General features: G+C 38.1%; 1 protein-coding gene across 3 annotated transcripts in view; it reads left to right on the forward strand.

Moving 5' to 3' along the window:
• The window catches only part of Mtbp (MDM2 binding protein), a 66,425-nt gene that overhangs the window by 903 nt on the left and 43,016 nt on the right, over positions 1 to 22,506 (forward strand). For all 3 annotated transcript variants that reach the window (XM_031358029.1, XM_031358030.1, XM_031358031.1), the window contains exons 2-11: positions 4 to 81; positions 3,221 to 3,294; positions 3,453 to 3,604; positions 5,284 to 5,342; positions 6,872 to 7,016; positions 7,869 to 7,986; positions 9,744 to 9,878; positions 11,383 to 11,477; positions 12,888 to 12,960; positions 20,092 to 20,209. In XM_031358029.1, coding sequence (XP_031213889.1) covers positions 4 to 81; positions 3,221 to 3,294; positions 3,453 to 3,604; positions 5,284 to 5,342; positions 6,872 to 7,016; positions 7,869 to 7,986; positions 9,744 to 9,878; positions 11,383 to 11,477; positions 12,888 to 12,960; positions 20,092 to 20,209 — 1,047 coding nt within the window. The remainder of the gene's footprint in view (positions 1 to 3; positions 82 to 3,220; positions 3,295 to 3,452; positions 3,605 to 5,283; positions 5,343 to 6,871; positions 7,017 to 7,868; positions 7,987 to 9,743; positions 9,879 to 11,382; positions 11,478 to 12,887; positions 12,961 to 20,091; positions 20,210 to 22,506) is intronic.

The following is a 22,506-nucleotide window of genomic DNA, read 5'->3' on the forward strand; positions in this document are numbered from 1 at the left end:
TAGATTTGACAGCACTCAATATTTATCACCTCTTGAAGAGAAGCATCAGCGATTCAATCCATCCAGATAGTACATTCCCTGGTAAGTACAGAAGTGTAATGAAATTCCCTTCCTATCCTGCCCAAAAGGCTGGCACAGCATTTTATTGGAACTCAGTTAGTTTGATAGCCTAGGAGTACAAGACAGACTTGTTGAGAGAGCCATAGGGATATGGGGGTATCTTAAAGAAATTCTCAGCTACATTACTATTCCTTCCTGATATGAATGTTGTAAGTTGTTAAAAAAGTTTTTCTGGGTTCCCAACTTGAGTTTTGCTTCCGTGTAGCCCTTGCTCTCCTGGAACTCTTATCTGTAGAATGGGCTGGTCTTGAACTCACAGAGATCCACCTGCTTCTGTCTCCCAAGTGCTGGGATTAAAGGCATGTGCCACCACAGCTCTGCTTGTGGAGAGGGTCTTATCTTGAGTAAAGACAAACTTTTACAGCTCCCATTCTGACTTCTTTACCACATGTGGATGTTATTTGCCTGTCCATTTTTACTGATTCTCTTAAAGCAAAGACAACTTGTTCTCTTCCTCTCAGTTCTCATCTGCTTTGACCTTCTGAAGTCCCTTTTTTTAACTTTTTGGCAAGAAATTTTTCCTACTTTTAGCTCTATTGGTATTTTACAAATATATCTATTTGTAAATACATTTGATAATTTTCTTCTCTTTTACTTCTCCATCTGATAATATCCTCTAAAGGCCCAGAAAACACGAATATGGAGACAGATCAAATCCTACAAGCTGAAGGAAGTGTCTGTAGATGCCAGGAGAAATGGCCTCATTTTGAGAACTGCAGCTCTTCTTCTATTATAATCTGCTCCCTTCCTTATTAGAGGACCTCCAGTTTTGTTTTCTTGCTGTTCTTCATCTTTCTCACCAAGTACTTTTTTCTAGTTATCCATTGGGGGGGAAAATACTACAATGAGTTTACATCAGAAGACCAGGAAGAAACAAAATTTAGATATTTTGCTTTCTCTGTATAAAATTGAGCCTAAGATGTTCAGTGATTAGTTAGCATACTGTGAAAGTAGCATGATCAGTCACTGCATGGTATACTTTTCTTTTTTGGTAATGGTTTGTGTACTAAAATGCTAGATTGGTAAAGTTATACAGACATCTTTATAAATTAAGTCAGGGTATTTGGACTTTTTCCTAATTGTAGTCAACAGCCATTAAAGGTTTTAATGCAGGGACAGAAATCAGGTGATGTTGTTCTTCCTGTTTTTCTTCTTCCTCCTCCTCCTCTTTTACCTCCTCTTATTCCTCTTTCACCTCTTCCTCCTCCTCTTCCTCTTCTTCTTCATTGCTTTTCTTTTAAGTGGGTGTGGGGTATTCACATGTTATCATATGTGTGTGTGTCCTAGGGAATCCCTCTTCTCTGCCTCCCAAATGCTGAGGTTGTAGGTGTCTGCCACACCTGCCTGGTCTTTGTGTGGGCTCTCGGGATGTGAGCTGGAGTCCTCACAGTTGCACGGCATGTACTTTATCTGTGAGCTGTCTCCACAACCTGCAGATCTGCTCTGAAGTGCTCTAGTTGGACCAGACACGTTAGGCACGTTAGAGAAAGTTGTAGCTGTTGGAATTATTGCAGCAGGTCAGCTGAAGAGTGGGGCTTGGGGAACTCAGACAGTGTGTAGGCAATGGGTAGATCTGAAGGCAATTAGAGGGACAATGCCTGTCTTAATGCTGAGTTGGCTAAGTTTAGGAGAAAGGAATTGTAAGTGACATTAGAAATCCGACTGGTGGCATTCACTAAGATGGAAGTATGATAACATGTTTAGAACACATGGAGAGTTGCCTAATAAGATACTGAAGATATAAAAATTAACAGATATGCCTATATCTCAAACCACAGGAGGGTAGTGCTGGAGATGTCATTGTACAATCATCTGTGCGTAGATGGAAGCCGTGAGAAAGAGGAGATTGTTTATAGATGATGGGAAGACAAAAAAACAAAACAAAACAAAAACAAACAAATCTCAAGAATCCCAGTGTTCAAGCAACACCATTTTTAAGAGACTATAAAGGAGGAGCCAGAATTAGTGCCACATATCCGATTGATGTAAGGGGAAAGTAGTCACACAGTCCCAGCAGTCACTTTTGGTTCTTGTCTGATTTATGCTGAGAGGTTAAATATTAATAAAGCTGAAAATTAATCATTTCATAAAAAGTCAGTTATTAGCGACTTTGAGTACAACTTCAGTAGCGTGTTAGGAGCGAAAGTCCACTAGAGTGCCTTGGAAGGGCGCAGCAAAGCTGATGAGGAAGGGGCCATCACAGGTAGGCGGCATTTTCAGGGGGTTATGGAGAGCCAAGAAAGGGATTCACAGTCATTGAACACGGGAAGCTAGGACTCCATGACAAGTACTGCTTTGAGGAATAGGTGTGTAGTTTTCAATATTGAGGGGAATGGTTTGGAGTGCCTGGGCTGGGATCATTTTTGAGGAGTAGCCTTGGATTGGAAGGTCAGTACCTCTTGTATGTTTGCAGGAAGGACTGAAGCAAGACCTAACAAGAAGGCAAGTGGAGTGGTCCATTTCCCGTAAGGACTAATACTCAGTGGTTCCCAGTAAGGAATCAGTACTTTGCTGAGCTCAATGGAAAAAAGTCTCAAATTGACACTCAGCACCATACCTTGCTTCCACAAGTTAAGCTCATGGCTCACTTCTTCCCAGCCTTGAATCTCATTTCTCTCCATAGCCCTCAATTTCTTTTGGCTCCTCCGAGATAATGCTTCCGGGTGACCTTTGAGTTCACTCGTGTCTCTGTGTCTCTGTGTCTCTCTGTTTCTCTCTAGTTTATTTTATGGTATTGCATTTTCCAAGTAGAACATTTGCCGGTAACCCGGTAGAACCATGCCTACATGGTCTTTGGGGAGGGAATTGGTTTTACTTAGTGGCCTACTGGCTTTGTGTCACCCAGGTATAATTGAGTAGCAGTATTTTCTTAAAACATCTTTATAGTCGATTTTAAATGATGATTAAGAAACATGGAGTTTGAATTAATGCAAACTTGTGATTTTTGTCTTTAAGCAGGTTGGATTTTTGTGAGAGATTTATAACTTGGAGAACTATAAACTATGTTTCAGATTTATATAATTCTCTAAGCAGTAATTCATTATAGTGACTGCTGTTTTATTGTCTGCCTTTCTTCTAATAAGTGTGGTTTGTTTTCAAGCTTGTTCAGTGGGTGGCACACCTCATTCCAGGAAGTGGTTCTTTGCAGTACAAGCAATATGCGGATTTTACCAGGTAATAGCTGTTAGTGAACGCCTTACCTACTATAAAGAATTTCATGAATCCACTCTGTTTAGTGCTGCCTTTTGATTTGTTGGTTTTGCAATAGCTATTAGGAAATGTCTGTGCTATAGATGACGTGACTCTATCACTTACCACCATCTTCTATTTAGTTTTGTAGTTCTGATTGGCAAGAGATACATTTTGATGCTGAAAAAGATAAAATTGAAGACGTTCTTCAAGCAAATATAGAAGAATGTCAGAGTGCTGCTGAGTGTTTGGAAGAAGATGACAGTAATAGCAGAGAATCCTTATCTTTGGCTGAGTATGCTCATATGCCACTACTGCCAGATATTTAACAGTACCCTGTTGTTTTGAGATGGGAGGGAAAAGGATTGGATGTTTTAGTAACTATAGTAGGGGAATTTTAATTAACTGCAATATTCAATACTTCAGTTTTGGAAGACACTGGGCAGGTTAGACCTCTCATCTAATCGATACCTGAAAACGTTTAGTTTCACACAATTGCTAGAGTGCTGTTTGCACAGGCTTATCATTTTCTTGAAGCTACGTTCTGCCTGATCATGTGTTAGCTTGACTAGGGGGGTTATTTAATATTAGCAGATTAACACTCGAATTGAAGCACATTGTGATTTTGGTCTCTGAGACTGAAATGTGGGACTTTTTTTTCTTAATTTATATGCCTCTTCAACATTTCTGATACTTTTTGTAATCTACAGAGTTTCTGAGGAATGTCAGTTGACTTCACTTGTAAGCCTCCAGAATCCTGTTAGAATGGAGGACGATCCAGGCACTAAGTTGTGATAACCTTTTTCTTCCTAAGACGTTCCATTTCTGGCTCATTGTTAAATTTCTTTCCTTTTAGTGTTTGTCATGTGGCAGGAAATGCTTTTGTTTTGTTTTAGTATTCATGTGATCTACCTGTGTATAGGGTTTAAGAATCCCTTTTTAAGCCAGGCAGTGGTGGCGCACGCCTTTAATCCCAGCACTTGGGAGGCAGAGGCAGGTGGATTTCTGAATTCGAGGTCTACAGAGTGAGTTCCAGGACAGCCAAGGCTATACAGAGAAACCCTGTCTCGAAAAACCAAAACCAAAAAAAAAGTCCCTTCTTACTGGTTTTACATTGTATTGGTTAATGCAGGAAGCAGCGTACAGGAGGGAACAACTGTGGAATAGTAGGAGTTAGAAAGTACTGTTTGATTGTGTGAGGCAAAGCCAGGGAGTTAGCTCATCTAGTCTTTTGTTTCCTCATTCACCAAGTGTGGAAGTTCTTTTAGGTACTTTCTAAAATGCCTTCACTGAGCCTTAAAAAGATCTTATCAATTCCTGTTTTATCACTGTGAAAAAATGATGCAGAGCCACCTTATTTCCACAAGAGGGAGCTGGGAAACTATAGTTAGCATAACATGCTTTAGGCTTTTGTTCTAGACAGTATCACCTTATGCGGAAGGATTTGAATACTTTTATCCTATGTAAAAACTTATTTTGAGAATAGAATTTCACTATCTAAATAAAATTTATAGGTTTTTAGGAATCTGTCATATTCTCAGATTAAAACCTACTGCTGACTTGCTTGGAAGATTAGAAAAGTGTTTGGTCTATTTTACATATATACATATACTTATGTGTGTATATATATAATTTTATATAAGACATATAAAATATAATTTGGGGGCTTTGTTGCCATTATTATCGTTAGTTCTGTTTGTGTTTTGGATGTGAGTAAGAGCTTATACTTGTAGGTTGAAGTATGGCTTTCATACATAATAGCTACATGGTTTTAGGACATTTATTTAAAGGAGAAATACTAATCTTAATGGTGCATGGGTTTGTCAGCTGAGTCAAATAAGGTAATGTGTCTAGCATGTGTGACTGTACACAGATCATTATTGCCAATTATGATTATATGATATATAGGTATACTTATGCATATTTACATGTGTATTTATATAGGGCATTTTTCTCTGTGTTCTTTTATTGTAGCCTATATGAAGAATCAGCAGAAAATTTGCATCAGTTATCAGACAAGCTCCCTGCTCCTGGTAATATGATAACTGTTTTAGATCATTTGTATTTTCTTCTTTTTATGAATGAGTGATGAATTCAGCATATTCTATAGAATACCAGTCCTGTAAACTCCAGGAAAAATTGCTTCTTTAACTTAGATTGTTGGGATAACACTCTTTCATGGTGCAGATAGCATACACATCACCAAATGGAATGTCATGCAGTAAGATAAAGCTCTTTGCTCAGCAGTTTTAAAATAGAAACTACGTTTTGTTCCTAAAATGGGAAGCATGTTTTATAAAATACTATCTGATTTTATCTTTAAATGCTTTTTTTTGGTCTCAGTAGTTTTTCTTTGTATTACTCAAATAGTTATTGGCAAAATTTAGTACAGTTTGTATTCACAAATACTTTTGCAGTTTTTTTCATTATTGAATACCATTTATTGACTGTATGTTTGTTTGATGTCTGTATTGTATGCCATGAACTGTTCTGGGAACTGAATATACAGTGGTGTGTAAAGCTATATAGTGATAAAGGATTACACAAATAAAATTCTTACATTCAAGGAGCTGGTATTTACAGCCAAATTTTACTAGAGTCCTGTATAGAAAATAATGAAGGGTTTGTGAGATGGCTCAGTGGTTAAGGGCCCTGGTTGCTCTTGCAGAGGACCTGGGTTCAGTTCCTATCACTCACATGGCAGCTCACAACCATCTATAGTTCCAGTTCCAAGAACTCCGGTGCCCTCTTTTGGCTTCCACATGTACATTCATGTGTGCATTAAAACAATTAAAAAGAAAATAACTGAATGGATTCACAAATAAACATTTTTGTAACTTTTTCACCCCAGGATTGAACCCAAAGCCTTGTACATGTTGAGTTACCCTTCAGCCCATCAGATTTCTTTCAGTGAAATGTGTCAGTTTAAAAATATGTACTAAAATTTTATACAGTTGCTATTTTTGTCTAATTAAATGCCTTTGGTTATCAAATTTTTATTTGGTTTTCATTTCATTTTATTTTCTGATCTTTCAATAAGTTTGTAATTTCATGTCATGTAAAGTGGTGTGAAGCAAACCTTTTTCAGAATCTAATGATGCTAATATAATTGGTTATACGGAATGCTTTATTGTCCTTTAAGAGAAATGATTTATTTGAACATTGCAATTTTATACTCATTCATTCCCTTTTGGATAACAAAATTAAATGTAGGAGGATATAATGAAATTGCACAGATTTTTTTTTCCCCCCGGTTGAGTATAGTGGCATTTATAACCTCCAGAGCAATACATATAATTAGCTACTTCCAGAGAATTGGCAAGCAGTTATGATATAGTTCATTGTTTTCTAGCATGTTCTAGCTATTTCCAGATAGTATGGCATGAACTCAAATGATGGAGTATTATAGTTTTTGAACTCCTAAAGATGTGCACTGTTTTAAAATAGTCCTTTATTTTCTAACTAAGCTTAAAATTCAGCTGTTTAGAACACTGTTTAAACCTGCTTTAGATCTAGAATGTTTTAAAAAGTATGGTATTTTTGTTTTGCTTTGTTTTTCTAGGTAGAGCAATGATAGACGTAATCCTGTTGCCTTCTGACAAGGATCCTCCTAAGCTAAAAGAGTGCTTGCCCATTGTGGGGGCCTTGAAGCATCTGAAGGAGTGGCACTCAGCAAAAGTTGTCATAGCAGGAAGTCACTGTGAGATGTAAGCGCCTCAGGTCATATGTCATTGTTCTGCTACCGGGTTTTCAATACGTTGAGCCTTTGCAAAATGTTGTACTGTAATTAGAGACTCGCACCTTTACTGGAGCCTAGGTTTTCCTCCTTTCCTATCTCTAAGATGTTTAAGGTTTTGGTAGATCCTGTCAGTGAAGATGCATAGTCACCATTGAGCACCATTTCTCCATATGTACTGTGTACTTTTAGGTTTTCAGTACCCATGCGCATTAGGGTGGTGGCTCCGCTGGACTTGTCATGTCCCCATCTGCGTTCTGTGGTACATACAGTTGTATTTATGATACATTAGTAGAGGTCAGTTATGCACTCCACATTTGATTCCAAGCTTAGTACTCAGGCCGTTCTTATTAACCTCATGATTTCATTTTTGATTTAACAAATCAAACACTTAAAGAATGCTGACTAAGCCAGGCATGGCAGTAGATGGCGGTGAGCTCCCTGCACGGAAGTACAGGCAAAGCAGGAATGCTAAACAGTCACGATTGCCCGTGACCAAGTGTTGCCATAAACTCATAAGAGCCATGAAGGACCTTCAAGGTGGCAGCTTAGTTTTTTGAAGCTGAGAGACTGACATTGAGTCTGTGTGAACATCTGACACAGTTAAGCTAGCAGTGACTGGAAGGCCTCTGTTTACATAGTAGGGGTGACAACTCTGAATATGTGTGAATGTAGCAGCCTTTCCCCAGAGACTGCCTTAATGGATAATTCATATTAATAGAAAATTGCAGTTACCTCTCCTAGGCTGTAGTTAAAATGTAGCCATTAGAAAAAAAAAAAGAATTACCATTATTTAATTTTCAAAATCTTTTTTTTTTAACAGAAATTGTCAGAAAATTGCAGAATACCTTTCAGCTAATGTTGTGCCTTTAGAGGAGTTCAGAAATGCCATTGACTCAAGGGAACTATGGAGGGGAGAGATTCAGATGCGGGAACGAAAGGTAACTGGTTTCATTTCTTCGCCATGTACAATGAAGAAGGCCTTTGGACTTTGCTTATGGTACAACTGAAGTCAATGCCAGGGTCCATGGGGAAGGATATTCTCAACTGACACCAAGTGGAGTTTTCTACAATGATACAAAGGGTGCATCTGCTCATAGCAGTGACCCCTGAGCTGCATACTGCTACAGAGAACTGTCAGTGACTTGTTCAGATGGTCCAATTGTTAAGTTTTATTAGGTTTTTATTAGTTGTGATTTCAGTAGTCACTGTGGTTATGTTTTAGGTATGGCGGTTGTATAGTGTGGCATTTTGAGAATCGTCTTGGACATTAGTCATTGTTTACCCAAGACACTTTGTTTTACTGCCTGTATTATCTACCAGAAACAGTACTGGCAGCAGTTATCTATGGATTCTTGGGTGAGCTCAGCCATATACATACCAGCTCACTCGAACAGTGTTTATTCTAAAATTTTTATTAGAGCCAAGATATATCAGCCATCAGATGAAAATAGTCACTTAGATTACTTTAGTAAGTCTTAAATTTCAGAGGTTCCTGTTGGTTTTTATAAGTTCTATCTATTTGGAAATGTGTTCATATATGTAAGTTTTGTAGATAGGAAAATTAAGATAGTTTTCTATTGATTGTTCAGGATAATGAATGGGCTCTTGCATTCCCATTGTTTTTTGTGCTTTATCCCCCTTTATCTTTCTTACTGGCTCAGTGAACCATCCACTAAGACAATAGGAATAATGTGCCTAAGTCTATCTAGATTTACACACTGGCTTGTCCTAGTTTTATGAAGATTCAGTCTTTAGGTAAACTTTCTCTGCAGATGGTTAATAGGACTAATTAAGTAATTAATCTTCTTCTTTGGCTCATTGCTGATTAATTGATTGATTGATTGATTGATCAGCATTGAGCCATAGTGGAAAAGTTGACAATGTGCTTTGGAAAATTACCTTTGTTTTAATTTTCTGAAGTCATGTGCTTACATGTGGGCACATCGTGCCAAAATTCTTACAGGATTGTTTTACTCCTTTAGTATGAAAGGACACACCCATCAGTCCACAGTCTGTGTTTCAGACTTGGAGTCCTTTCATAGCTTTCAGCCTACAGTCATTCTAGTGATTAAAGGTGTGGATTGTAGAGTTATACTGCCTGAATTCAATCCTGACTCGGTTCCAGTTGTTTGTGACTTCTTGGCACCACCTCTAAGTCAGGGATGATCATAACTCATAGGACTTATTTGACTTACATTATTTAATGAGTCCACAGTAGTGACACAGGAAGTCCTGTTTGTCAGAATTGTCACATCTTTACCATTACCAGTCTGCTGTTACTTCTGTGGTAAGTGCGTTTCTCGCCCCCACATGCCCTGGAGGTAAACTGTGTGAGGCTCTGTACTATATGTCTAGTAGTGAAGTAGAGCACAGGCAGCTCTGTCTGACTGTAACTTAGAGACTGGTAGGAAGCATGGAATGTGCACCAATGAGGGTGCTTGAAATGAGTTAGTATACTCTTGCTGACTAACCCAGGGTCACTGAAAGCTTTTTATGAAAAATTGGTGTTTAAATTAATAGTACAATGTGTACCTAGTAGGAAGAACTACCCATGAGCCAAGGTATCAAAAAAAGAATTCACATTTGTGTATCTAGTTGAAGTAAGGTTAGTTTCTTCTCAATATTTCCATTCTAATAAAGCATATTCATCTTTATTCATAACACTTATAATTGAGTTCTCTTGGTTTCTTTTCAGTTTGGATTTGAAATTAGTTTTCCTGAGTTTTGTTTAAAAGGAGTTACACCTACGAATGTTAGTGCATATAATTTAAATACCTGCTTCCTTGCCAAAAAGATAGCATCATCTAAGGATAAGAGTATTTTGCCTAAGGTAATGTATATACATTTTTCTTGGTATCATCTATTTATGCGGTTTTTTTTCTATGAAATATTCTTGATTTGTGACTTGCTAATACTTATGATGATTTGTGCTTAGCAGCATAGCTCATATAACTCTTATAATTGAGTGTTTGGTTACATTGTGTGATGAGCATTATACATTGGTGAGACTGATTGGTACAGAGTATTTTTTTTTTTAATGAGGTGATAATTTTAAATTTAGTGTAAGCCTGAATGATCTTGAGTTGGAGGTTACTCTGTGACCCTTTTAAGATCAGTGGAAAGCTAGATGGCTAGATAGACCCGGGTTTGAAACTTCACTTGCTGTATATCAGATACCGCCTGGGATAGATTGATAGCTCATTTATAAAATGAGAGCAATACCATGTTACAAAGTTCCTATGAAAATTAAATGAGATTAGATATTAGCAGAGCCTGGATTAGGCTTGACTTGTGGTGTTGGGCATGCTAATTCTTTTCTCATATCTTCTATAGATTTATTCTTTAAATGCAAGCAATTATAAGATATACTAATTAAGCACATATCTAGGATTTTTTTTCCTGTTTTTTTTTGTTGTTGTTTTGTTTTTAAATATTGAAAGTCAGGAGAAGAGGTCCTTTACATGTTCTTTTGAAATCACCTTAAAATACCCAATTTAAGAGTGTGTCAAATACAGAGGTCCTAAAATTACAGGACATCAAATGATGGTTAGTACATTCTGATGAAAGGACAGTAGGGAAAAGGATGCCATTTGCTGTGATTTCATTTCCCAGTGTTGTTTACTGTAAGCAACTTGCCACGCCCATCTTTCACAGGGATTTCCAGTTCTTTCTAAATCTTACACTTGGAAGATGTAGCCACTTCAGCTTCTCTTTTTTGGCAATGTAAAGTTCAAGTATAATAATCTAGTGTTAAAAATGGTTTTCTTTTTGCTTCTATTGAGAATATTCTTTTGATCTAACCTTTACAACGAATTAAAGTAAAATCGATTAAAATCAATATTTCTAGCCTGTATCAGTTACTTTTTTATGGCTGTGGTAAAACATGATCAAGGCAGAGATTTTATTTGGCCTTACAGTTCTAGGGTGCTAGATCTATGGTGGTAAACAAAGGCAGGGTAGCAGGGGCAGGAAGCTGAGCACACACACATTGAACAGCAAGTATGAAGCAAAGAAAGCAAAAAACCCACCTTCATCTAACAAGCTACCCCGACCTCCCAGCCCCTTAAGGCTCCCCAAAGAGCCAGCAGCTAGGAAGCACGTCTTCAAATGCCCGGACTATGGGGCATCTTATTCAGACCACTGCATGTCCCATATATGCATTCATGAAATGGCGGGGGGGAAGGAGAGGTGGTGGGGGATTAACTGATTTCTCTTTGGATGTGTTCGTGCTTCCTGTGAGGCTTTTAAAATTTTAAACTAACAATCGGCAATTTATTTGCTTTCATTTCATTTGCAGGATTTAAAGTAGTAAACAACTTGAATTTCTTTTCCAGGTTTTCCATTATTATGGTCCTGCTTTAGAATTTGTGCAGATGATAAAATTATCAGATCTTCCCTCCTGTTACATGTCGGATATCGAATTTGAGTTGTATCCTTTTGTTGACATGTTCATTGTATTTTACATTCTGTGGGTCGGATAGAATGGTTTGGTATCAGCAGGTAAACGTGTGTTAGATTTAAGTTGCTTTCAGTTGGTTGTATTCATTGTTTAATGCTCATCCCAAGTGGAAATTGCTACCATGGAGTTTCAGGGGAAGGGAGTTCCTGCTTTCGCCACATTCGCCTGCCAGAAATCTTCCCTCAAGCCAGTCAGCCTTTCTTTCATTGTAGATCGCTTACATGGCAGGATCGTGGAAGGAGTATGGAGCTGACTGAGCCTTGCTTCCTTGATACTGTTGTGATGTTGAGCGCTTGAGCACGGGCCACATCTACACATAGAATGGCATTAAGTGGCACGGTCCTGCCCAAGACTCTGTCTGGAGACACCCATATTGCTTTTGTGTTCCCTTTATTTAGTTCCAAACGTCATTTAAGAATCACTTTCCCTTTTCTGGAATCTAGGATGCCTCTCCATGACTTCTGTTCTTTTCTTGCTACTGTTCTGCTAAAGACAGATTGTGGGGTGTGTGGGTGTGACCCATGGCCACACTTTTCTTCCAATTCCAAAGTTGGGTTTTTAAAAGGTCTCTCTTGCAAAAATCCCTTATACCAAGAAAAGGGCAGAAAAAGCACACAGGAAGCTGTTTCTGTGTTTTTGCTTTACATATAGATGTTGGATCATGCCCTAAGAAAATTCAGTTTATCCCCAACTCCTATCTCATGCTTCATGTACTAACTTATGCTTCTAGAATAGGCAGAAGGCATCCTCCAGTTGGCCCCTTTGTTTGTGAGCATCAGAGGAGAATGTTAGGAATATGTGGGGAAAGCAGAGGAATTTATACACAATTCTTACTTGCTCAGATATTTCTCTTGCCATCAGTATGATCGATTTATGAACATTAGTTGGATGATACATCTTTCTTTACTTTTAAGTAACTATAAATGCTACCATATATATCTGAAATATTCAGAATCTTCCTTGGGGATGAGTCACTTGTGTGTAGTTCAGGGAACAGCTAGCCTGAGTCACTTATCTCCTTCCACCATGTGGGTTGACAAAAGGGCAGCTGCCCTTACCCCCTGAGCCACTTCACTGGCCCAGAACAGACATTTTATATTATATAATTGCTGGTTTAAAATGGGCCACTAACATAGCACCCTCAAATTTTTTTAAGACAGATTCTTTTTTTACTCATTCTTTGTTTTTATACTTTATAGTAGATATTTAGAACTAATAATTAAGGAAATAGTGTATGACGGAAAGAATAATTGGTAATTCTTATACTTAAGCATAATGAATGATTTTCAGTGAATTATGGGAGAGTGTAATAATCAAGCTGTTTTTCCCAAGTCGAGCTACTTCCTGGTTAGTCTCTCATTCTTTAACTCCTTAGTACAGAGAGGTGACTGGGCACTGCAAGAGGCAGAATTCCAGGCTGCTGTTGGAACAGATCTCTTCCCTTTGTGGCAAGGTATAGAAGGCTTTGTTGATTCTAATACTTAACATTTCAGAACATGTTAAAAAAAGTAAATACAGCTCTTTGAGTTTGAGCTCTTTGAGGTCATGAGTTTGGTACCGTAACACAGGTCTGCCAGGAGTTCATGTGAAGATACTGCTCAAATGTTTTATAGACAAGGTGACACTTGATTTTATAAAGGATTTTCAGAAATGAACCTTATAAGCAATGAATTTAAAAGTTATTTTAAATTTCAGAATGTATCGTGAATCTCTTCTGTGATATCTCATCCCAGCTCTGGGAAGACATTTGTATGACTGTTATCTTTTTCATGGTGGGATGCGGGGGTGGGGAGGAGTAAGAAGACTTACTGCATCATTGGATGGTTATTCTTTGTATTTATTTATTTATTTATTTATTTATTTTTTACTTTTAATTTTTTTTATTTTGTCATATTCTTTAAAATGTATAAAATATTGTTATAATAAAACCAGTATTAAAAATTGTTTGATATAAAATAACAATCAATTGAATAGTCTTATATAGATGCTTGTCTATAGCAATAGTGAAAATACATACATTTGTCTCAGTATAACTCCAAACATATTAACTGTATATTTTAAAATAATACATCACTACTAGTTTTTCTTTAAATGAACATAAGTAAAGTTTTTTTGGTTCTTTGTTTTGTTTTTAGTAGAGCTTAAAATCGTGGCTCTTACTGTGGTACAAGCCCAAAATAAGAACATTTTTAGACATTGGATTCCATTGTAATAAGGCTGTACTTCAATGACCCTCACATCACCAAAGGATTTTACCTCCATTGTAGCTAAGCTGAAAGTTGACAGTTCTGCTGTACCAAGGAATGAATTGTAGGCACGATTTTTGGAAACAGATTTCCTGCTATGGTCAAAGCTATTTGACTTGAGTGATTGTCTTCATTCTCAGCCCACAGAGAATAGGTTACATTCATTTATGAAATGGTGTGTGTATTAAGATGGTCTATCCATGAAGTCATTCACCAACTGCTTCAATGAACAATGTTTCTGCTTGGAGGGTGGCACAGACAGACATTAGGTGAGGGTAAGAATCTGGTTCATTGGCTATGGTGATTTTGAAAAGCATTCATCTCAGAGAAAGAGTAACTTATAACATCTTCTTCAAACTTGATACAATAGTTACAAACATCAGGCAAATATTGATATTAATAAAAAGTAATTGGTACTTCCTGTTATTTTTATTGTTATAGGTGGAATTATGTTTATGTGGGTTTGTTGAAAGATTACTTTCTTGCTCCTTCTAGAGTGTAGTTTTGCTCCTTATATTGATGTTTTCCATATATTATCCTTTGTAGGGCTGAATTTGTGGAAAGATATTGTGTAAATTTTGTTTTGTCATGGAATATCTTGTTTTCTCCATCTATGGTAATTGAGAGTTTTGCTGGCTATAGTAGCCTGGGCTGGCATTTGTGTTCTTATAGGGTCTGTATGACATCTGCCCAGGATCTTCTAGCTTTCATAGTCTCTGGTGACAAGTCTGATGTAATTCTAATAGGCCTGCCTTTATATGCTACTTGACCTTTTTTCCTTACAGCTTTTAAAATTCTTTCTTTGTTTAATACATTTGGTGTTTTGATTATTATGTGATGAGAGGAATTTCTTTTCTGGTCCAGTCTATTTGGAGTTCTGTAGGCTTCTTGTATGTTCATGGGCATCTCTTTCTTTAGGTTAGGGAAGTTTTCTTCTATAATTTTGTTGAAGATATTTACTGGCCCATTACATTGGGAATCTTCACTCTCTTCTATACCTATTATCCTTAGGTTTGGTCTTCTCATTGTATGCTGGCTTTCCTGGATGTTTTGGGTTAGGAGCTTTTTGCTTTTTGCATTTTCTTTGACTGTTGTGTTAATGTTTTCTAAGGTGTCTTCTGCCCCTGAGATTCTCTCTTCTATCTCTTGTATTCTGTTGGTGATGCTTGCATCTAGGACTCCTGATCTCTTTCCTAGATTTTCTAACTCCAGGGTTGTCTCCCTTTGTGATTTCTTTATTGTTTCTATTTCATTTTTAGATCCTGGATAGTTTTGTTCATTCCTTTTGCCTGTTTGATTGTGTTTTCCTGTAGTTCTTTAAGGGATTTTTATGTTTCCTCTTGAAGGGCTTCTAGCTGTTTACCTGTGTTCTCCTGTATTTCTTTGAGGGAGTTATTTATTATGTCCTTCTTAAAGTCCTCTATCATCATTGTGATAAGTGATTTTAGATCTGAATCTTGCTTTTCTGGTGTGATGGTGTGTCCAGGATTTGCTATGGTGGGACAATTGGGTTCTGATGATGCCAAGTAACTTTGGTTTCTGTTGCTTATGTTCTTATGCTTGCCTTCAGCTATCTGGTTATTTCTAGTGCTACCTGCCCTGGCTAAGTCTGACTGGGCCCTGTCCTACCTGTGATACTGGTTGTGTCAGAACTCCTCAGAGTCAAGCTGTCTCTGTGATCCTGTGATCTTGGGCCTGTTAGAGCACCTGGGAATGGAGCTTCTTCTGGGTGTTGTGGGACTGGCTGCAAAATTTGCATCCAAGGTCTGCTCAGTGTACTGACCCAGACAGAGGGGAAGGAACCCATGCCACTGAGCTGGCAGAGTTTCTGCGTGCCTGGGTCCAGCTGGTCCCAGTTACTCCCAGTGTTGGGACAGATGTTGTGTCCTCCTCACTTCTGATCCTCTGATCCTTGGGCTGGATTAGAGCGCCTGGGAGTGGAGCTTCCTCTAGGTGTTGTCGGACTGGCTGCAAAATTTGCACCCAAGGTCTGCTCAGACCACCAGCCTAGACAGACTGGAAGGAACCCGTGCCACCGCGCTGGTGGAGTTCCTTCTTGCCTGGGTCCTGCTGGTCCCAGTTACTCCCAGTGTTGGGACAGATGTTATGGATGGTTATTCTTTACATTACAGTTTTCTTCTGTATCCCAATGCTACAGAAGAGATTGTAGCTATTTTAATAGCTATGTGTATATCATATGATACTTTTGGTGTCTTTTAACATTAAAAAAAAAGCTCTACATATAGGATCCTAGGCAGAATCTTGTATCTACAGTCTTGTATTATTTTTAAGAGGAAAAACAAGTCTATTTCTTTCTGGAAATTTTGTCAACCATTGCATTTCTATAGGAGTGATTTTAATGCACAGGACCCTTACTGGCTGTATTTATGTAGTAACATTTTCTTATCCCTGTAGTACCAGGCTACTAACAAGTGCTCCTGGGAGGAGACAGGGATCACTATAATTTCACCAGTTTCCCCAGGGTGGTATATTAGGCTGTGACTGTTATTCCCTTAGAAAACTGACACACTAAAGGGAATGTGATTTTAAGATCCCTTATGTGCTTATATGATCCTTTAAAACTTTGGATTCCAGTTCCATTTTCCTATATACTTAATAGCATTTTGAATAGTGTTTCAAAGTATTTTGGATGAACTGGCCTTTGATGATGTCAAGTTAAAGTCAAACATGTGCCCGTGATTTGTTTAATGAAGATATGAAATGACCCTTAGTCTATCTAGTTATTGAAGGTAATGCTTATCTCAGAAATTAACAAAGTTATTTAGTACCTTGTGTGCAGCTATCTTGTTTTAAATTTTTTTTCTGGAAAGCGCGTGAGTGTATAATGCACAGGTCAGTGTGTATAAGTGAGGCCTTATAAATTCCTTTCTACAATGCAACAGAGGGAGGTTCATACAGCAGATGCTGCCCTAGTCAGGTTTTTTCTTGCTGGGATCACACACCAGGATCAAAAGCAGCTTGGGGAGGAAAGGGTTTATTTGGCTCACCCTTCCTGATCATAATCCATCACTGAAGGAAATTAGGACAGGAATTCAAACAGGGCAGGAACCTGGGGAGTAGAAGCTGATGCAAAGCTGATGATGGAAGGGTGCTGCCTACTGGCTTACTCCTCATAGCTTGCTTTAGCCTGCCTTCTTATAGAGCCCAAGATTCCTAGCGTAGGGATGGCACCACCCACAATGGGCTGGGTTCTCCCCACCTGATCACTAATTAAGAAAATGCCTTACAGCTGGATTTTATGGAGGCAATTTTCTCAGTTGAGGCTTCCCAATAACTCTAGCTGGTGTCAAGTTGACATAAAACTAGCCCGTATAGGTGTCCTGCGACTTACACAACAAATCTCTGAATTTGAAGCCATTTTTTTTTTTTTTTAATTTGTATTGGGTCATAACTTGTTTTTACATTTTTCAAAAAAAGTAACTGAATAGCTGATTCTTTTTTGAAGTCAGTGCTGTGTATGTAGCCTTGGGTTGTGTTTTTTTTTTTCCTACTAATCTTACTAAAAAGTTTTTGTTTAGTATATAAGAAATGGGTTTTGCTGGGCAGTGGTGATGCATGCCTTTAGTCCCAGCACTTAGGAGGCAGAAGCAAATGGATTTCTGAGTTTGAGGCCAGCCTGGTCCACAAAGTGAGTTCCAGGACAGCCAGGGCTAAACAGAGAAACCCTGTCTTGAAAAATCAAAAGAAAAAAAAAAAGAAATGGATTTCAATGTGGACGTTTTCATAATGTGTGTCATTATACTTAGTTGGTTTTGGACCTTTGTTTGTTTAGTTGTTGTTTATAAAAAAATGGCTACAGTATGTCAGATGCTTATTCAGATATTGAAGGCAGCAGAAAGACAAGACCTCCCCTTCTTGCTGAAGTATTAATCTACATGATCATCAGGAAAGGTCTGGGTTTTGCATTTTCCTTCATCTATCTTTGTCTTTGATTAACTCCAAAGTATGCATGAACAGTTCTTACAGTAAAGCCTTTCTTCATTGACTTCATGAGGATATTTGAGAATCTTATAGCACTATTCCGTGGTTAGAAAATGCTGTTTTTAAGGAGAATTTGCAGTTTTAAGTCTGATTTAATTAGTGATTGCTTGTTATACAGGAGCAGGTGCAGTGACTGGTTGGGGGTTGAAAGTGAGGGTGGAAATGTGCTGCTAGCCTTTGAGTTGTGTACTCACAAAGGCAACCACGGCATCATCCTCGAGTCTCAAGTCATCAGAGGGTTAGTGCGTGGTGAGAACAGTTGATCATCATCCTGGAGTCACAGGTCATTGGAGGGTTAGTGAGTGGTGAGAACAGGTGAGGGTTAGTGTGTGGTGAGAACAGGTGATCATCATCCTGGAGTCTCAGGTCATCGGAGGGTTAGTGGGTGGTGAGAACAGGTGAGGGTTGGTGGTGAGAACGGGTGAGGGTTAGTGCGTGGTGAGAACAGGTAATCAGGATGCAAGTCTGCTATGATCCAGAGTACACAACTAACACATATCTTATCGGACATTAAAACTGGGAGACTTAGGAATATTTGTGTTCATCTTTGTTTTACATATTTGTAGCAAATATTTAATCACAACTAGGCTGTTTAAGAAGTGGGGCCATGGTAGTGGATAATGAATCAGTATATGATTTATATGTAGAACTGCATTCAACACCGATAGACAGCTCTAAGTGAGAATGTAGCTGTAGTGTTCCCCTCATAGTGGTGCCGGCCTTTTCTTCACTTTGCAGCTGTGGCAACCTCTTCCATGGGCTGCATTTTGGACAATGATATCTTTTTTTATGAAAGGACTGAGTTTTAATATTTAGAGAATTAGATGTGTCTTTTATATTGATTGATTATTTTATATTGCTAAATGCTTTACTTCCAATTGCTAATATTTGGCCGTTTAAAATACACTTAAATTTTTAAAAGTTTTCCCTATAATAATGAAGACAAACACTTCTACTTTCCCTAGTTTTATACCTGTAATTAAGAATGCATAAGTAAAAATAATAAATAGCAACAGAGCTAACATTGTAAAATCCTAACTCAGTGTCACATACTCACCGTACTAATCCATTTACGTAGGGCAATTAAAACAAATTTTCATTAGGTTTAAGATATTTGACTAATGCTTTGCCTAAATTTCTCCAGAGTTTTTATAAAATTAATGTTCTTTATTGGAATGTGCTGATTGATGTACCTGAATTTCTAAAATAGATGATATAACTCCTAAAGCTGTAATTTGTTTTATTTAGTCCTTAATCAAAATGAGAATTTAGATAAATATATCATAGTGATTCTTTTGAGCAAATATTTAGGAAACATCTGTATGCTTAGCCTTGAGAATACAAATATGAAGTTGAATTTGCTCATAAATCAGAAGCTGCTGTGTGTTTTTTTGGGGGGGTTCTAATTTGTTATCTTTTGCTTTTACCTACTAGCACTAAATCTGTTATTTCTAGGAATGAAAGTTTCTTTTTTGCCCTCAGGAATGATTATAAAGCCACAAAAATAATCAATATAGCTAAAGTGTTTGAAGTTATGGTACCACACATTTTTGGGTACCAGGTCTCTCAGTTCCTCAATGTTTTTCAGATGTACAAAGGTATCACACCAACAACCTCTTAGACATCACACAAGGACAGAAAATATGTATAACAAAATGTCCTAGTTTTTTTTTCCTATTGCCATAGTAGATTCCCTGACAGATACACCTTAAGGGAGGAAGGGTTTATTCTAGCTCACAGCTCAAGGCTACATTACAGTCCATCATGGTGGGAGGGTATGGCATCAGGAACTTAAAGCACCAGGTCACATTGCATCTAGAGTAAGGAAGCCAAAAATCATGATTGCTCATGCTCAGACTGCCCCCCACCTCCAGTGTAACAGTCCTGGACCCAAGCCTAGGCAATGGTGATGCCCACTTTTAGGGAAGGTCTTTCCACTTCATTTAACCTAATTAAGATAATCCCTCCCAGGCTAGCCTGTAAACCAGCTAACATAAATAGCTTCTTACAGTTGTGCCTGCAGGTTTGGCTCTTGTATAACTAGATCTTGTCAAGTTGTCAGTCAACACTGACCATCAGACAAAGTTTTCAGAAATAATTACCCTAGTAGAGAAGAGGAGACTGTAGTTTTGGATCCGTCTTTCTGCTTTGCTTGTTTCTCTTCTCGTTTGTTTTTGTGGGGGAAGAGTGTAGGAGCCTTTTTCTTTTGTTTTTGCAGACAAGTCCTTGAGAGCACTACTCAGTATCTGCTGAATGCGTGAAATATGAATTTCACATGACAGTTGTCAACAGTGGGTTTCAGTCTGCAGGCAATCAAAGTGTGCTCTGTCCTTCAGGTTGGTGCTCTCTTTGTGTTGCCGTGTACTGTTAGTAATGTACTCATCCCACCTCCCAACCAACTGGCCTCAAGAAAGTGGAAGGAATACATAGCTAAGAAGCCCAAGACAATCAGTGGTAAGTACAAGTCTTTGAGATGTTTTGTTGGTATATAATAGATAACGCATTAAGTAGAAGTAGCCTTTATTGGAGTTTATTGTCTAATACCTCTAACCATGTCCATTAAAAAGGGCAGTAGTCAAAAGGCAGGACTTGGATTAATTAGGTAGCTACTTAAACTGAATATTGGGTTCTAAGACACATCTCAAGAACAAAATAGGTGAAAATGAAATGGTTCACGTATTACATGAGCCTGTGTCTATAACTTATTATTTAACAGGTTCATTGTGCCCCCAGCATCATAGGTGTGTTAGCAATATGACTTTTATACTAATGTATGTGGGTTTGTCTTCATGTTACAGTTAAGGACATTGGTGCTTAGGGAAACTTAGCAGATAATTGGCAGAGACTTGGTTGAGTTCTGGCACTGCCAGTTTCTACTGCTGGGACTTCAATAAAAATAACCTCTACTTGCACCTCTGATAATCTAGGATGTTCAGTGTATGGAGCGCAGAGGTCCTTGTGTTGTGCTCACAGCTAAGCACTAGGGAAACCAGAATTGTTAAAAGCACAGGGTTGTTCACTTTTGTTTTGTTTTTAAAGGCTCCTTTGTTAACTTTAAGAAATCTATTTTTTTTTAAGATTTATTTATTTATTTTATATATGTGAGTACACTGTCACTGTCTTCAGACTCACCATAAGATGGCATTGGATCCCATTACAGATGGTTGTGAGCCATCCTGCAGTTCCTGGGAATTGAACTCACAGAGTGTCTGGTAGAGCAGTCTTAACTGCTGAGCCACCTCTCTCCAGCCTCAGGGGTTGTCCCTTTGAAGGGAGAGGTGTATAACCTGTTTTCTGCCCAGAAGGCTGGGGGCAGTGGTGGTTAATATCCTGGTGACCTTTGCACCGTCCATATGACTGAGACCACACCACATAGATCCTCCCCCAGACCCTTAAGATGTCATATGTAGTCAGTCTGTAGAACCTCCTTTATGGAAGAGGTCACCTGTACTTCACAAAGAGTTTTATGTAGCCATGTCTTAAGCTGTATTGTGCACACAGAATTGAGTTGCTTATCACCAAGAACTTTTTTTCCAAATTGTACTGTCCCTAAACGTATCTAAGCAAATGGCTCAGAGTCAGCCTCTAGATGTACAAACCACACCTAGCCAGGTCGAAGGGTTCATTACCCGCCTCATGCAGATCGACACTCTGCTGTCTGTGATGGTTACAGAGACCCCCACACTTCCAGATATCAGCCACTTGTGCGATGCTAGAACACGCGTTAAGTGCAGGCTTAACTTGTCATGGGGAATGAATGCAGCTGGTGTTTTTTAAGGTGATTCAACAAAATCAGAAATAGAGTTACAGAGCAGCAGTGTAGTAGGTTTCCTTCACACTGCATGAAATCATGGGAAACTATGCATATCATCATATTGATGACTATCTACCTATCTGTCTGTCTATCTACCTATCTATCTATCTATCTATCTATCTATCTATATCTCTATCTATCTCTATCTCTATCTATCTATATCTCTATATCTCTATCTATCTATCTATCTATCTATCTATCTATCTATCTATCTATCTATCTATCTATCTTCATCTCTTGAATAAGCCAGTATATCCCGGGTAGCTAATCATTGCTTGTTTTTCTTGTACCCTTGTACAATTTAAAGTAGCTGTTAAGTTGACAGTTGTAAGTCTAAGAGAGTTTATTGATTGAGAATTTATATAGTTTTTCCTTCCATGATTTTTATTGTACCTAAGAAAATACCTTGTAGTCTGAGTTCATGTTTGAGACTCAGTGCCTCTTGAAACTTAAGGATGGATAGTGGAAGCTTCTGAATTATAATATGACCCAGATCCCATGGTTTGAAGATTGTTGATTACTGATTAGACCAGGTCATTAGCACTGATTAAACTTGCTCCTTGCAGGAGTTCTTTTTTAAATCTAAGAAACAGAACAAAATCAAACGGGATAATTGATTATGGTCTTTCCCACCTATGAACCTTCCTGAAGGGGACATTTTGTTACTTACTTTGTTGACAAAATTGGGAAGCCAAGTGTATAAGAAACAGAGAAGGTAACTATTGATTAGTTTCAATAACTCCCAGATCCAGAAAACTTATCTGTGCATGTATATCACTAACAGTTTCTCTCATTAGCTCACGTTAGCTCTCAGGTCATCCTCAAACCATAACTGTGTTTCTTGGTTCTTCATCTTTGTTCTTGAAGTCTCTGAGTTAAGGCTTATCCTGAACAGTTTCCTGGTTGTATTTCTGTCTTTTTTTTTTTTTTGTGTTTT

Source organism: Mastomys coucha, unplaced genomic scaffold (assembly GCF_008632895.1).
Source record: "Mastomys coucha isolate ucsf_1 unplaced genomic scaffold, UCSF_Mcou_1 pScaffold7, whole genome shotgun sequence".
Classification (NCBI taxonomy): Eukaryota; Metazoa; Chordata; class Mammalia; order Rodentia; family Muridae; genus Mastomys; species Mastomys coucha.